The sequence below is a fragment of the Echiichthys vipera genome, assembly GCF_963691815.1.
Source record: "Echiichthys vipera genome assembly, chromosome: 23".
NCBI lineage: Eukaryota > Metazoa > Chordata > Actinopteri > Perciformes > Trachinidae > Echiichthys > Echiichthys vipera.
In genome coordinates, this window is record NC_139848.1 from 13,391,020 (window position 1) to 13,407,855 (window position 16,836).

Below are 16,836 nucleotides of genomic sequence, written 5' to 3' on the forward strand. Positions count from 1 at the left end.
TTATCATTATTATTATTAAAACCTGTGTGTTGTCCAGTGGTCCAGGATAACAGACGACTGCATCAAATGTGCGTTTAGAAGTGTGTTTACGAGGACAGCATGTCTACGAGTAGTGTTTGTCCTCATAAACAGTCTTCACACACAGTGTCCTCACATATCCAAAATATAGAAATGTACCAATGTGACCCACAGTACTGCTTCAGTCCATCTTTCAGTGCTGAGATAGTAGAACTACATCATGTAATGCTCATGGAGGGATTATTGTGTCTCTGTAACTCAAAGTTAAGTCATGAAGTGCGGTCTAGACCTATTATATATGGAAATTGTCTTAAGATAACTCCTTTTTATGATTTGGCACTACTGTATACATCAAATGTAATAAATGGGGGCTCGTCCAGAGTTATCTGTTAAAGATTCCTGTACTTAGGCTTTAAATGTTTGTGAATTAATTGGACAACATGATTCTGTTTTATTGAAAGCAGTAGTAGTTTTGTAGATATACTTAAAAACACTTCCTTAAACAAAATAAAACCTTTTAATTTCCTTTCCCCTCAAAGGTGGGTCGTAGCATAAATGGGGGCTCGTCCGGCATAATTTGTTAAACGATTCTACTACCTACTACTGCTTCTACTACTTGGTCTTTATTTCATTAGATGGGTAGTGAGCAGCATCTAGTGGACATATGGTAGAACCACATCATGTGATTTTAAAAGTAGTAATAGGGTGTAGAAACACTCTGCTACTTAAGTTAAGTCATTACGCTGAAATGCCCATTCCAGAATATTAAATTATCAGAATGTGATTAGTGATAGATTAATATTAATATCACTTGATGTTGCAGCTGATAAAGGTGGGGCTCATTTCACTTTATATACTGCTGCGTAGCTTAATCTCTAAAAATGTATGTGTGAAGGGAAAATTATGCAAAGCTATTGTATGAGATAATTTATAATCACGTATGCAGAACTTTTACGTCTCAGTAATCTTCGGTAATTTCCACTGATCATGTGATTTATTGCACAGAAACCACAAGTGAAACCATGGCCCTGCTTTAACCTTGTGTTCAGCTGTTGACCTGTTACAGTTCCTGTCTCTGAAGAAGTTATTTCCTGTGTAAACATATCACGTGTCAAACGCCTTATGACTACATCCTGTTTCAACGACTCTAGTTAATCTGTGTTTAGACCGGGAAGTTTTGAGGGTGTGATCACACCAGACACCAGGACGGACCAGGAAGAAATGAGCAGCTTCTTCTCGACACATGAAGGTGGAAAGTGTCTGAAAGTGGACCTGAAGTGAGTTCAGCAGGTGAGAATCCAACCAGAGGAATCACTAAAGGTTGAATCCTCAGGATATCTTTGATCACATGACACTTTTTTCACTGTTTAACTGGACACAAGACGTGTTTCTTGATGCTGATTTAAAAGATATTTGTTGTCGAGTTAAACACAATGATTCTAGAAAGATTTACATGAGATATTGTTTGTGTACTCATGTTGAATCGAAAGCAGTTTAGTTGTAAACATCCTCAGTGAAAAATGCAGGAAGTGTCTGAACCGGTCTGAGAGCTTGAATCAACTTGACTGAGGTGCTTTCATTTTTCAACTCGGAGAAAAAAAAAAAATGTCAATCTTTGTAAAGTTTCACCCTGCACCCTGTCAACATGAGCAGCACACACATTTTGGTTTGTCTTTCTCTATCCATGAATAAACAAAACCAAAGAAGGATCCAGGGGATAACATGTGAAAGTGAGGATCACTTTTTTCCAACATGGTCCCTGGTGGAAAATGACAGAACATACAACACATGCAAATACATACAGCCCTTCTAAGGGTTAAAAACTACCACCACACATCAAAATACCAGATAAAATCCCATAAGCTATAATGCAAAAAACTACCCAGGCCCCAGTCTTGAGTCTATTTACCCTAACTATTCACTTTATTCCATAAATAGACCTCAACTTCTGTATAAAATCCCTTTTAGTCGCTGCCATTTTAATATTAAGTAGAAGGCTTTTCTATAATATTATTCCAGTGTTGAAAAAAGTCTTTCTTGCCTCACTGTTTACACCTGGCCCTAGTCACATGTGCATGTTGAGTGCGCACCATCAAAATCCGAGAGCCCAAGTACTTAGGGGCTACTCCATTAATGGTATTGAACATATGATTGAGTTTCAGTTGTTCATCCCTACGCTTAACAGGCAGAAACTCCACCCTGATTTGAAACTCATCAAATCCAACATGATGCCTAGTATGAAACGGATCATGTTGTTTTGCAAAACCTGCATCTTATTTTTCATTTTCACCGTCAGGCCACTGTACCGTGCTGAACATGAATAGTCAAAGTGGCACTGATTGAGATCTGAGACGGGGAGCTTTTTTATTTTGCTGTCAAACTGTCTTGTATTACCGTACAAGACTTTGTATTTAAAGGCACTTTTGTTCAGTAATTTCTCTGCAATGGCATGCCCTGTCGGTCTTGTGCCAAATATTATGCACTCAGATTTCCTTAGGTGCAATGACAGTCTATTGTCTAACAGCCACTCTCTTATATTTTTGAGCTCTCCACTAAGGGTGTCTACATTTTAGGGATGTCTTTTCCAGACACTAGTAGTGAGGAGTCATCAGCATATGATAACAACTTACGTTTGACTGCTGCTGGCATATCGTTTCCTTAAATAAGGAATAATAAAGGGCCTAATATTGAGCCTTGGGGTACACCACAAGTTATTTTCATAGGTTCAGACAGGACACCATCAAAATTACAAATTTGATTTCTTTCAGATAAGTATGATTTAAACACTTTTAGTGATGCCTGCCCAAAACCTGTGCATTGCAATTTGGATAAAAGAATAGAGTGGTCCACCATATCAAATGCTTTTTGTAAATCCAGTAACACCATGACTCACTTTCTTGTCTGATGTAATTACAAAGATAAGTGAGGCATGTGTCAGTGGAGTAAGGAGATCTGAATCCAGATTGGAGGTCATATAACAGATTGTTCTGGATCAAATACCTCTCCATCTGATCAAAAAAACACTCTCTCTAGTATTTTGGATGCACTTGGTAGTATTGACACTGGTTTATAGTTTTTAAAATCTTTCCTACTGTTCATCTTGAACAAAGGGATTACCCGGGCCCATTTCATCTCAATTGGAACCTTACCTAATTGTATGGACAAATTTATGATATGTGCAATAACCTCACCTGTAACATTAGCACTATCTAGCTTTATTGGTAGATAAAGAAGATAACATTTCTATAATCTTCTCATGAGATACTGGAGTCAGATCAAATGTATCTGGCTACACGTCTGGGTAAAAGGAGTTCAGAAGGGATACCCCGAATTTCCCAGATCCTGTTGGTAGATGTGAAGCCAAGTTGGCAGCAACAGTGGTAAAAAAGGTATTGAAATAACCTTTTTGTCAAAGCAAATAGCATTATCAATGTCTATCCCAGTGTTACAGTTGTGACTCTTGTTTTTTGCTGCACCTATGTCTTTAAGGATTTTCCATAATTTCTTTGGTTGGTGAATATTCTCGGTCACTGCTTCAGTCTTAGCTTTCTGTATTTGATATCTTGCTTGGTTTCGGTAAAACACATATTTATCAAAATCAGCTAGTAGATTAGACTTCTTATACTTCCTGAAATAGTGATCTCTCTGTCCAGATAAATCACTAATTTTAGTTGTCATTCATTTGGCTCTCTTCTGCCTTACTCTAATTTCTCTTAATGGTGCAACCATGTCCATGGGAACTGTTTCAGGGGAAGTTTCATAACAAACAGTTCCCATGCCTGGTCTGCTTAATTACTGTCAGTAACTGTACTCCAATCCTGTTCAGCTAGTTTACACTCAAATGCCCCCTTAGAATATGTTCTGGTACATCTTATTTTTATTGAATGGTGAGATCCTGACCTTATTTTAACCTTTGAGTACAGAAAATAACTTTATGATCACAGATACCAATGTCCAAGACACCAGAGCAGCTGATGTTTTTGCTGTTAGTAACCCTTACCAGATCCAGAATAGATTTAGTATGCCTATCTACTCTTGTTGGCTCCATTATGAGTTGCTCTAGACCAAGCACCTTACCGAAGTGTAAGAATTTCCTAAGAAGGCCATTTTTAGTGTTCATCACCAAATTCGTATTAAAATCACCTAAAACAATGCACTCTCTCCCGATCGACACATTCATTACATACTGATTTTAAAAGTTTATAAAAATCAGTTTGTCTTGAGGGTCTATACCACACGCCGACAACAATGGGCTTTGTTTCAGGCAGTCGACCCAGGCAGCTTCCAGTGATGAATATAGATGAATGCCATGTGCATCACACATCCCTACAGGCTGAAATGCGTATAACACATCACTTTACCACATCATTTATTCAAATTCCACCAGATAATTCAGCCTCGATTTATAATATTATTAGTGACCCAAGTACTGTATTGGCCGAAATATAAAACAATCCAGAAAGGCATGTATTCTTTATTGAATTTTTTATTATTGAACAATGTTTTATTTTGGTTGACCCAAGCCGTTTAACATCAATCCAGCCGACAAGAAAACAATTCAACGCAAACGCGAGTAAACAAGAACAAATTCCCAACGCTTAGCAGCTCTTGCTATGCTAAATGCTAATCGCTAATCTAAGCCCAGTTCAGTTATAGCAGTCCCTTCGTTTGCTCATGGTCCATCAGTCTGTGGAAGGAACACGCTGGGAACATTGTTGTTAGATGGTTGTCAGATAAGAAGAAAATTCTCACTTCGGCCTTTGTTCTCCTGCAGAGGAATTTAGCTCACTGCTTCTGTTAGCATCTGGCTCTGTCGCTGGTTACGTAGTCAGTTGTTGTTAAGGTGGAGCATCATGAAGCAACCATAGAAGATTTTTCTGTGCCATTTTCTTCTGCTGGAAATGAGTGTTAACCAAATTCCCTTTTTACGAATCTTTGCAGGGAGAAAAGATGGGGAAACCACCTAAAAAGGTTCTCTTGGGAACATTAGAAGATTTGGAAGCAGAGGAGTTTAAAAAGTTCAAGTGGTACCTGCAGCAGCAGGAGCTCCTAGAAGGCTTCCCAGCAATCGGAAAGAGTCAACTGGAGAATGCAGACAGGGTGGACACGCTGGATCAGATGTTTCAGAAATACTGTATAAACACTATTAAAGTCATGAAAATAGTTTTAGTGCAGATAGACAAGAATGATCTTATGGAGAATTTATCAAACACCTTCTCAGATCCTACAGGTAAGTTTAAAAAAAGGGAAATTACAAAATCAAACTTGTATTCTACACAACCATGCATGTTTTAAGACCCTTGTTTAGGTCATGTGTCAATGCTAATTTAGTTCTGACCTTTATTCAATAACTGTTAACCAACATGCAGGCAACTGAGTCTCAGTTCATACGGGAGGCTGGGACATGAATTTTGTGTCTGCAGACATCTGCACACTTGTAACGATCACACAGCCACTTACTAATGGAACTGTTTTTGCATCAGTCTGTTGATGCTGAATTGATTGACTGGCAGAAATTCTTTATAAACAACATAAAAATATGAAATAAAAAAATAAGTTAATATGCACAACCTTACCAGTAGGTATTATATATTTGTACATTTGTCAAAGAGATAAAATGAATTAAAGGCCATTTTAGTTCTATTGCATGTCCAGGCCTGTCTCCACTGCATCCACTAGGTTGTCAGCTCTGGGTCTTCCTGCCATAGGCCTACTCTGGTTGTAAACAACTTATTTAACCCGCTAGTCGTTATTGATATTATAGCCCTTGTCACGTAGCTCTCTGCTGTGAGCCCAGTCCAGCAGTCAGTCGTGAGAGCCATGAACTTAGCTGAAAAATTGAGCTTCAAGAGCAACTAGAACTTATTTATTGCAAGTATTAAGTATTATAGTAGTATTAATTTGAAAAGATTCTTAACAGATAATGTTTAAGCTAATACAGAAACCTGCCCATGGTGCAGCCTGGGAAACAGTGAATGGAATAATCTGATATTATTACCACCAGTAGGCCAGTATCTGTATACTTACCTGAGTAATCTATTAGATGATGATGCCAAAGCACAACAGACAGTCGCCCGCCTCTGGGCCTGCACGGTCAGTCACCTTGCTCAGTATTGAAGGCTTCTCCAGATGCAAGGCAGACATACTAGACAGCGGCCAAATGCTTCAACACAGTGTGCGAGCAGGATACCCACAACGTATTGGTCAGCTGTAGTCAGCAGACCAAAGCTCACAATCGAAGGGGTCTGCACCCGCACCACCAAAAGGCAAATGGAAACCATCACATCAGTGTATAAACCCCTCCAAAGTTCGTTCCTCCACCATGAACTGCCAGGCAGATGCAAGAGGAAATACCACACAGCATTGGGGACTTCAATGCCCATAGCTCATTGTGCGGCAATGAAGTGAGCAATCAAGATGGAGAGGATGTCGAAACCTGGCGTAAGTCGAAACACCTGACACTGATCCACGATGCAAAACTTCCTAATTCTTTCCATAGCACCAGATGAAAACAAGTTACCTTGTTTGTGTGAGCAGCAAACTAACATCCAGAGCTGTGAAAGAGCTCCTGGACCCTATCCCCCACATGAAACACCGGCTAATCACCATAACCATCCGATGCGCTCTCCAAGCAACAATTGTCCCCTTCAGTAGAAGGTTCAATCTACGGGAAGACGACTGGCTGTCATTCCAACACAAATTCCCCCAGTCCGAGTACACCCCCCAGCGATCTACTGAAAGCTTACCACAAGACATCCCACGAGGAACCTTTTTCTTCCACCACCATGGAACTCAGAGAGATGCTATGCTGATGACCCCGGCATCACCACCCAACAGGAAAACTTCAATAAGATTGAGTTTGTGTCCAGTCCCGCGCCTCAACACCCTAGCTGGAATTGTCCCCTACCATATCAGACAGTCCATTGTCGCCCAAGACAAGTGGAGAACACAGGAGATTGCTACCAGGCACCCCCTGCACAGATGCACAGCACCTCCATCCCTACTGAAATCCAGAGCCAGTTTCTTTCAGGCAGTTCCACCCCTCCAGACAACCAAGAAACAAATAGAACCAGCTCAACACATGAGCCAGTGACTGGATGGAGAGAGGAATCACTCCAAATGTGGGCATCGACCCCCCCATGACCAACATGGAAGACCCTCAACACATTACGAGTGGAGCAGGGGAGGTGAAAAGCACTTATGGAGCATGGAACTACCAGGTAGAAGACACATGTAGCTGTGGAGCAGTACAGACAATGTCTCACCTAGTGGAGTGTGATGAAGCCCTCCAGTGCAGTCCCCAGGGTCTGGCTAAACCGATCCAATCATCTGTGACCTGCGCCAGATACTGGCAGAACGACATCTGAGATTGCAACAGAATTGAAGAAGAGCCCTCATCAGTGGTGAAGGAGACTTTGGAGAAGCCCTTTAAGACTCTGAAGACACTCTGCTGTAAAACAGTTGATTGAGTTTAAAATACAGGATGTTAATATCAAACCATGTAAAAGAAAAATATGCTACTCAACTTGATAGTGGAAATTTTAAACTAAGTTGCATTTTGAGAAATTAGTTTTACATGTTCATGACTCTCATGACTATCTAACAACTAACCCCAGCAGGGACTATTGGTCCTATTCTTACTGGCAAAGTGGCTGCATGTGTCCATGACAATACACACAACACCCTGGCTACATGATCAGTACGCTGTGCGCTGAATGCAGAAAGTATGTTTGGTAAATTGTAACTTTGTTGACCCATGACTCTCCATGTTCACTATAGCACCCTCTCATTTGTGGATTTTTTTTCATTCATTTAGAGATTCTTGTGAAGTGCCAAGGTAAACTCAAATCAAACCTGAAGAAAAAATTTCACTGTATGTTTGAGAAAATCACCAAAGCAGGAAATTCAAAACCACTACATGAAATCTACACCGAGATCTTCATCACAAAGGGAGAAACTGGAGAGGTCAACATGGAACATGAAGTCCGACAGATCGAAACAGCATCCTGGAAACCAGCAACACTAGAAACAAGCATCAGACAAGAAGACCTCTTTAAACCCTCACCTGGAAGAGATGAACCAATCAGAGCAGTGATGACAAAGGGAGTGGCTGGCATCGGGAAAACAGTGTTAACACAGAAGTTCACTCTGGACTGGGCCGAAGACAAAGCCAATCAGGACATACACTTCACATTTCCATTCACTTTCAGACAGCTGAATGTGCTGAAAGAGAAAAAGTTCAGCTTGGTGGAACTTGTTCATCACTTCTTTACTGAAACCAAAGAAGCAGGAATCTGCAGGTTTGAAGAGTTCCGAGTCGTGTTCATCTTTGACGGTCTGGATGAGTGTCGACTTCCTCTGGACTTTGACAACACTGAGGTTCTGACTGATGTTACAGAGTCCACCTCAGTGTGTGTGCTGCTGACAAACCTCATCAGGGGGGAACTGCTTCCCTCTGCTCACCTCTGGATAACCACACGACCTGCAGCAGCCAATCAGATCCCTCCTGAGTGGTTTGACATGATGACAGAGGTCAGAGGATTCACTGACCCACAGAAGGAGGAGTATTTCAGGAAAAGATTCAGAGATGAGGAGCAGGCTGGCAGAATCATCTCCCACATCAAGAGTTCACGGAGCCTCTACATCATGTGTCACATCCCAGTCTTCTGCTGGATCACTGCTACAGTTCTGGAGAAAGTGATGAAAACCAGAGAGGGAGGTGAGCTGCCCAAAACCCTGACTGCAATGTACATCCACTTCCTGGTGGTTCAGTGCAAACTGAAGAACGTCAAGTATCATGGAAAATCTGAGAGAGATGCACACTGGACGCCAGAAAACACAAAGATGATTAAGTCTCTGGGAAAACTGGCTTTTGAGCAGCTGCAGAAAGGAAACCTGATCTTCTATGAATCAGACCTGACAGAGTGTGGCATCAATATTAGAGCAGCCTCAAGGTACTCAGGAGTGTTCACAGAGATCTTCAAAGAGGAGAGTGGACTGTACCAGGACAAGGTGTTCTGCTTCGTCCATCTGACTGTTCAGGAGTTTTTGGCTGCTCTTTATGTCCATCTGACATTCACTAATTCTAGAGTTAACCTGCTGTCACAAGATCAGACAACTTCGTGTCTGCCTAAATTCTTCAGAAACAAACCTAAAATAAAACATTTGTACCAGAGTGCTGTGGATGAGGCCTTACGGAGTCCAAATGGACACCTGGACTTGTTCCTCCGATTCCTCCTGGGTCTTTCACTGGATACCAATCAGTCGCTCCTACGAGGTCTGCTGACACATACAGGAAGGAACTCAGAGTCCAATCAGGAAACAGTCCAGTACATCAAGAAGAAGATCAGTGAGAATCTGTCTGCAGAAAGAAGCATCAATCTGTTCCACTGTCTGAATGAACTGAAAGATTCTTCCCTAGTGGAGGAGATCCAACAGTCCCTGAGTTCAGGAAGTCTCTCCACAGATAAACTGTCTCCTGCTCAGTGGTCAGCTCTGGTCTTCATCTTACTGACATCAGGAAAAGATCTGGAAGTGTTTGACCTGAAGAAATACTCTGCTTCAGAGGAGGCTCTTATGAGGCTGCTAGCAGTGGTCAAAGCCTCCAACAAAGCTCTGTAGGTGGATATATGAACAATTTCAAATATGTGTTAATGTATACATTACAAATAAAACATTTAATTTCATTTATTCATTGCTAATCCATCCCTAGGCTGAGTGGCTGTAACCTCTCAGAGAGAAGCTGTGAAGCCCTATCCTCACTTCTCAGCTCCCAGTCCTCTAGTCTGAAAGAGCTGGACCTGAGTGACAACAACCTGCACGACTCAGGATTGATGCTTCTGTCTGCTGGACTGGAGAGTCCACACTGTAAACTGGAAACACTCAGGTTAGTATGAAGCTGATGGTTAAACAGTTTATTTATAAAACCCTGCTTGTAGCTTTAGGTTCATTTTACTGAAGATGGCCAGCATCTATAGGATTTCCCTGCTGACATAATCTTCTGAAACACTGAGTTTACAGTGTTACTTTTTTCAGTGTTCAAAGCCTCCAAAAGTTTTCTGTAGCTCGACAGAATGTATGTATAATTTATAAATATATTTATGTATAGACATGAAAAACCTCTTTCTGTTAACTGCTCTTTCTTTCACAGGCTGGCTTGTTGTCACTTATCAGAGAGATGCTGTGGAGCTCTGTCCTCAATTCTCAGCTCCCAGTCCTCTAGTCTGAAAGAGCTGGACCTGAGTGACAACAACCTGCACGATTCAGGAGTGACGCTGCTGTCTGCTACACTGAGAAGTCCAAACTGTAAACTGGAAACTCTCAGGTTTGTATTGATTTCTGTTGACTTTTTAGAGTCCTGCTCATCTGGATTTATGTTCATGTTGCCAAAGATTGTCAAAATCTGTAGGTTTCTCCTGCTGACAATATTTTCTTTTTTGTTTCTGTTCACTTAAGTATACATAAACAGACATTATCCTTACACTTTGTTACAAGATATACAAAGGCTTATGATAAATGAACACATTTATACAATATAATTTCTCAGTATTTGTTTATATTTTTTAACTATTCTTCCTCCCTGAAATCCCATCTTAGGTCTTTCAACCAAACAATCCTCAGATTTTTACAGATATCATCTAGTAGCCTGTTAAACGTTTTATGGAGCATAGCTGCCCTGTGTGTCCTACAAGGTAACTCCAAAAACACCGTCACTTGGTTCTTGTCCTGAAGTAATTGACCCTTAGTCATACAGTCTCATATTTGCAAGCACCTCCAAAAATTACCTTTTCTTTTGCAAGCCTGTGAATATTCTCATTTGTCCAGGCCATCCTCAAAGCAATTTCAGTCAAAAGCAACTGGACTTGTTTATTCAAATACCTCTCATCCAAGAGGCTTTATCCGTTCATGTACGCAACTGACCAGGCTGGGACTGGACTTTCTTTTTCAAATTATAATTTAGCACAAGGTAAGAAAAGAATATGAACACTCCATCCAAGTAGAAGTCACTTGTTGTGTATATTCCTTTCATCATTCATTAATTCCAGTTAATAGGCTTCTTCAGCAGGATCTAATACCTTATTTATTTTGGAAACACCCATTACCAGCTACAAACACGAGAAAAGGAGAAATACCCCTTGAATCTGCGAGAGCGGGGCAGAAGAGGACTCAGAGATGGATAACACAGCCATTGACCAAGGAATGGAAAATGACTATGACAAAAACATGGGATGTATGTTCAGGACACCCTGAAGAATGTGACTCAAGCACAGTAACCAAGGTAGAGGGATATATGGAACCCCTCCAGCCAAAGCCATCCCTGCTTGGGAAGATGAGGGATGACAAGCATCGGGTGAATTGGCCTGCAGCCTCAGAGAAGGAACAGTGGGAGATGATAAACATGGATCTGTCCAGTCTCCTACAAAGGATGGGCACAGTGGAAAATTTGACAACATCTAGTCATATGGTGCAGAACAGTTTGGAATAAAGGATACAAGGCCAGGCAGAAAAAGGAGATTGGCCTGTTGATCCAGGAAAGAGGGCAGCTCAAGAAGTGATGGAAAAAGGCCTCCAATGAGGAAAAAGCGGGCATTAACAATCTCAAGGGAAGCATCAAGACCCAACTAACTACCTTAAGATGGGCAGAGAACCTGTGGAAATCTAGGAAAAAGTAGTAACAAACAAGATCAACTTTCTTTAAGGACCCTTACAAATTCATGAAATTACTCTTTATTAGAGAAAAGGAAGGTCACCTAGAGACGTCAAAGCAGGAACTGGAGTAGCCAAGAGGGAATGCACGCAGATGAAAAGACACCGGAGCAATTAAACATCCCAGAGGAAATCCCGCCAATTGAACAACCTGAACACCAGATGGACACCAGCCCTCCAAAGTGGAAAAAAGTGGAATGGGCGGTGAAGCAGGCAAGATCCTCTGCAGCCCGAGGACCAAAACAAATGTCTAACCTGTTCTATAAAAATGCATCTGATGGGCACCAAATCCAGAATGCAAAGGAAGAGAGAAAGGATCTTGATGTGGTCTTCTTTGATTTTGCTGGCTCACACTTCTTCCTTTGGGCATCCTTTGACTTCTTAGAAATGCCAGAGACCTTGTTGAATCCTATTTCCAAGATCTACAGCTCTGTTTAACTTGACAGACCTTACCACTGCATCGCACCATGTGAAGATTGGTATTGTGGCAGAATCTACCATCTCCCCATTGGCATTTACCATGGACCATGGCAATGGCAGTTATCATAAGGCTGTTGAGAGGCTGACTTCCCGAGTTTGTCTGCCAACCAATGGGGCTTCATGGATGATGTGACAATTATTGCAACAACAATGCACCAGACGCCTGTTAGGGAAGTTTCAAGAGAACATTTCAAGGGCTAGAATGACTTACCAGCCATCCAAGTTGAGGAGCATCTCCACGGTCAAGGGTAAGCTGCTGGAGCAAAGGTTAGTCATTGACCAAGAACCTATTCCAACGGTGCTGAAAAAGTCCATCAAAAGTCTGGGAAGATGGTACAACTCAACGCTCAGGGATGCTAAACCAATTTATGAGCTTCAACAAGATCTAACCATTGGCCTGAAAAGCACCTACAGGTCCATGCTGCCCCGCAAGCTTAAAATCTGATGTTTGCAGTTTGAATTACTACCTCGCCTCCTGTGGCCGTGAACCAGGTATGACATCGCCCTCTCAACACTTGAGAAGATTGAAAGAGGAGTCAACTCATGTGAGGAAATGGTTAGGTGTGCCTTGATGCCTGAGCAGCACAGCTCTGTATGGTCAAGGGTTACTTCAACTGCCCCTCTCCTGTCTTTCTGAGATATTCAAATCTACCAAAGTAAGACTTCAGATGGCACTGAGTCAAAGGATAGTGCGATCAGAGCTACTGCTCTAACCTTGTCAGCAAGACAGAAGTGAACAGCTAAGAATGCAGTACAACAGGCAAAATCTGCACTCCACAATGGTGACATCATGGGCCAAGTCCAACATAGACTGAACTGCCTTGGGCTTGGAAAAGGAATAGAATAGAAATACTTTATTCTTTATTTATTGATCCAGAGCTGGGAAATTGCAGTTGTTTTTTTTTGTTTGTTTTTAATAGAAATACTTTATTTCCAGACAACCCTTCTGGAGTAAGGCAACCTAAGTATAACGGAGGGAGATGGTAGTGGCTGAAGTCTGTTTTGAGTAGGAGAGTAAGCATGCCAAGGCTGGAACATAAACCAAGCAGGGCCAGTGGACGAGGTGGGAAAGTGGGAAAAAGCGGAAGATCAGCTGCATAGACATGTAGGATAAGTTCCCTCATGTAAGCCACTTACAATGTCCTTCCAACCCCTCAAAACCTCCATCATGATCCATCGTGCCCCCTATGTTCAATGCCTCCCTCAAGAATGCTACACCTGGAGACACAACAAAGTCCTTAAGAGAACAACCACCATGCCTTGCCACCCAGAAAAAACAACTTGATTACACCTACTGTGTTTATTTTGGAAAGGAGAACAAAGATGCAACAACTTCCTTCAGAAGACCTAGCCTCCTGAAATCATTGTATTTTACCCGCTGATCAGTGTGGTAACGTTTGCCCAAGTGACCGAACCAATCAGCATTGGTTTTGAGGTGGCTTGAAGTGTGATGCAACGAGTAGAGACTTTTCAGTGAAAACAACATGCCGGCTTCCGCGGATGAGATGAGCACAGCTATCGAGCAAGCCACTCACTAACTTCTCTCGGATCCTTCTGTTGAAATGTGGACGGGGCATCTGAAATGTTGCCTTTTATACGTAAATTTGCATTACACAAATGGCAAATATCCTTTGCCGACATGTTTACTTTCTTCAACGCTGTAAGCGCATCATATGCTTTGTTGATCTGATTGGTTGATTTGGCCCATATGTTGGTGATAGACAGATGGTTTATCCAATCAGAAACCAGTATTTTCGCTTTTTACCAAAAGATCTCCAAACGAGAGTGATGGATATGCTGAGAAAATGTGAATCAATCCATCTGGCGCAGTTAGGTTACAAAAAACCAGGTCAGGAGAGATGGGGGCGGCTCAGGTCTGGCAGATGCTGGGCACTGACCTGACCTGGTCCTGTGATCCAACACGCAGAACAGGTTTTATTTTGTTGAGCTCACAGTTCCCTGGGACCATGATGTTCAGGAAGCCTTTGAAAGGAAGAAAAAACAGATACTCAGAGATTGCAGCAGAAGCAGGACAGCAGGGGTTGAATGTTTAGGTTGGATTTCCGGTGTTTGTTGCAACCTCTTCTGTTTGGCTGATGAGGGACCTGCGCACCACCGGGCAAGCACACCTTCAAGCCATCAAGGCAATTTCAAGGGTGGCAGAGTGGAGCAGCAAGTGGCTATGGCTGAAAATAAAAGACCCTATTTGGTCTCCCAAATATGGAGGCTGGGTAAATGCAGACGTGATACATGACATGAAATACATTTCTAAAACACTGAGTTTATGATGTTTTCCTGATTCCAGGCTGTCAAGCTGTCTGGTCACAGAAAAAGGTTGCACTTCTCTGGTCTCAGCTCTGAGCTCCAACCCCTCTCATCTGAGAGAGCTGGACCTGAGCTACAATCGTCCAGGAGATTCAGGAGTGAAGCTGCTGTCTGCTGGACTGGAGGATCCACACTGGAGACTGGACACACTCAGGTATGAACACATTTGACTGGTTGCACAATAGATAGAAACATAAGATAAATGAACATGATAAAGCTGTTCTGTGCTAACGTATAAAACTAGCTTAGCAAGAGTACAAAACTGTGTTGTCTGAGCAAAATAAACGATTAAATAATCAAACCAATCATGATCTGTTTTTTTCTGTTAACTAATGAATGTGACTTTGTAGTTGTATTGTTGTATTAAAACAATATGACACTGGAGGTTGTGATGTATTTTCCTCTCAGATAATAAAATAATAATGGAGACAGTGGAGTTTCAGCCTGTTTCTGTGTCACACTGACAAACATGTTGAACAGTAGTTAGGACTTATGTTGGACAGAAAATCATGGGGACTGTGTTTCTTCCTCCAGGGTGGACCATGGTGGAGAGCACAGGTTAAAGCCTGGTCTGAGGAAGTGTAAGTGTGGATTCAGTTTGACTGATGATGACAAAACAGCACACAGTCAGTTTTGATTTCGATTCACAGATGATAGTTATGTTATTTATTCATCAACAAAAATTACACCCTTCAGATGTGTCTGATGATAACCTGTATTGTGTCTTTGTCTCTCATCAGATTTCTGTAAACTCACAGTGGACACAAACACAGTGAACACAGAACTCCAACTGTCTGAAAACAACAGGACGGTGACACGTGTGGGTGAGGAGGAGTCATATCCTGATCATCCAGAGAGATTCGTCTTCTGTCCTCAGCTGCTGTGTAGAGATGGTCTGACTGGTCGCTGTTACTGGGAGGTCGAGTGGAGAGGAACAGTTCAAGTAGCAGTGAGTTACAGAGGAATCAGCAGGAATGGACAAAGTGAAGGCAGTGTGTTTGGAGAGAATCATCAGTCCTGGAGTCTGTTCTGCTCAGGTGCTTGTTATTCTGTCTGTCACAATAACATAGAAACACGTCTCACCACCTCCTCCTCCTCCTCCTCCTCCTCCTCTTCTGTCTCTGTCTCTCACAGAGTGGCAGTGTATGTGGACTGTCCTGCTGGCACTCTGTCCTTCTACAGAGTCTCCTCTGACACACTAATCCACCTCCACACCATCGACACCACATTCACTAAACCTCTTTATCCTGGGTTTGAGTGTTGGTCACTTGGTTCCTCGGTGTCTCTTTGTCCTCTGTAGGAAGGAGACAACTTCCAGTCCTGTGGTTTACAGACATGTAAACCATGTCCATCTTTATGTGCCCTGCGATAGACTGGCGTCCTGTCCAGGGTGTACCCCCCTAACGGCCAATGTCAGCTGGGATAGGCTCCAGCCCCTGCGACCCCGTCAGGGACAAGTGGGGTGAGGTGAACCTCATACGCAAATATAAAACACTAAAGAAAAAAATGCTTCTCATTACATATCACAGGTCACTCATTAAACCACACCGGTGGCTCATGTTTTATAATGTATTCGTTATTAATTCCCTCATAATTTACGACAATGCCGGACATTAAAACCAGTTAACAATATGGACACAGTGGGAGTTGAGTTAACTCAGCAAAATTATTCTGATTAATTCTTAAACGTTGTCATACACAGACTTTAGCTCACATGATAATAAACTGACAGACAAGCTTTCATGTTTTCAACAGGATGCAAAAATGTATCACCACACACTTCTATCAGTTAACATACATGAACTGATAGAAGTGATATTGGAAGGAATGACACTGCAGAAGTGTCCAGAAAGACACTTTTTTGGCTTAAAGCTGAAGATTTAGGGTTCACAACAAAAGTGACCCTTTGACGCTGAACATTCGTTGCCACTGTGAAGCGCCCCCCCTATCGAGAGACAGTCTTGTGCTGTCCTGTTGGACAGCCAGTCCACTCCTTGGCCTCTGACCAAATCCTCTAGCGACCTGGTTCTGCCAGCCCTACACCTCTGGAGAGACCCAGTGTTCTGCACATCTGGAGACTGCTCTGAAGCTGTGAATACACCTCCTTCCTCTTGGATCCCCCCTGTCCACTGGTTATTTGATATTAAACTTTACTTTCCATAAAGGTATGATTAGAAAGTGCATTTCCCTATCACAGCTTTTACCATACCCATTCGTTTTCTGTGTTATTCTCATGTGTGTCATTTCATGTTATCATAAATCATGTATATTATGTAAATAAATATATTTCTATTTTTGTAGTATAAA

General features: G+C 42.0%; 1 protein-coding gene across 1 annotated transcript; it reads left to right on the forward strand.

Annotated features, from left to right (window-relative positions):
- Positions 1-1,219: 1,219 nt before the first annotated feature.
- Positions 1,220-15,841, forward strand: LOC310964866 (protein NLRC3-like). Its single transcript, XM_083938161.1, has 8 exons — positions 1,220-1,308; positions 4,960-5,248; positions 7,835-9,635; positions 9,731-9,904; positions 10,169-10,342; positions 14,510-14,683; positions 15,064-15,110; positions 15,270-15,841. The coding sequence occupies exons 2-8, from the start codon at positions 4,969-4,971 to the stop codon at positions 15,827-15,829; spliced, it is 3,210 nt and encodes a 1,069-aa protein (XP_083794287.1). The 5' UTR covers positions 1,220-1,308; positions 4,960-4,968; the 3' UTR covers positions 15,830-15,841.
- Positions 15,842-16,836: the final 995 nt, after the last annotated feature.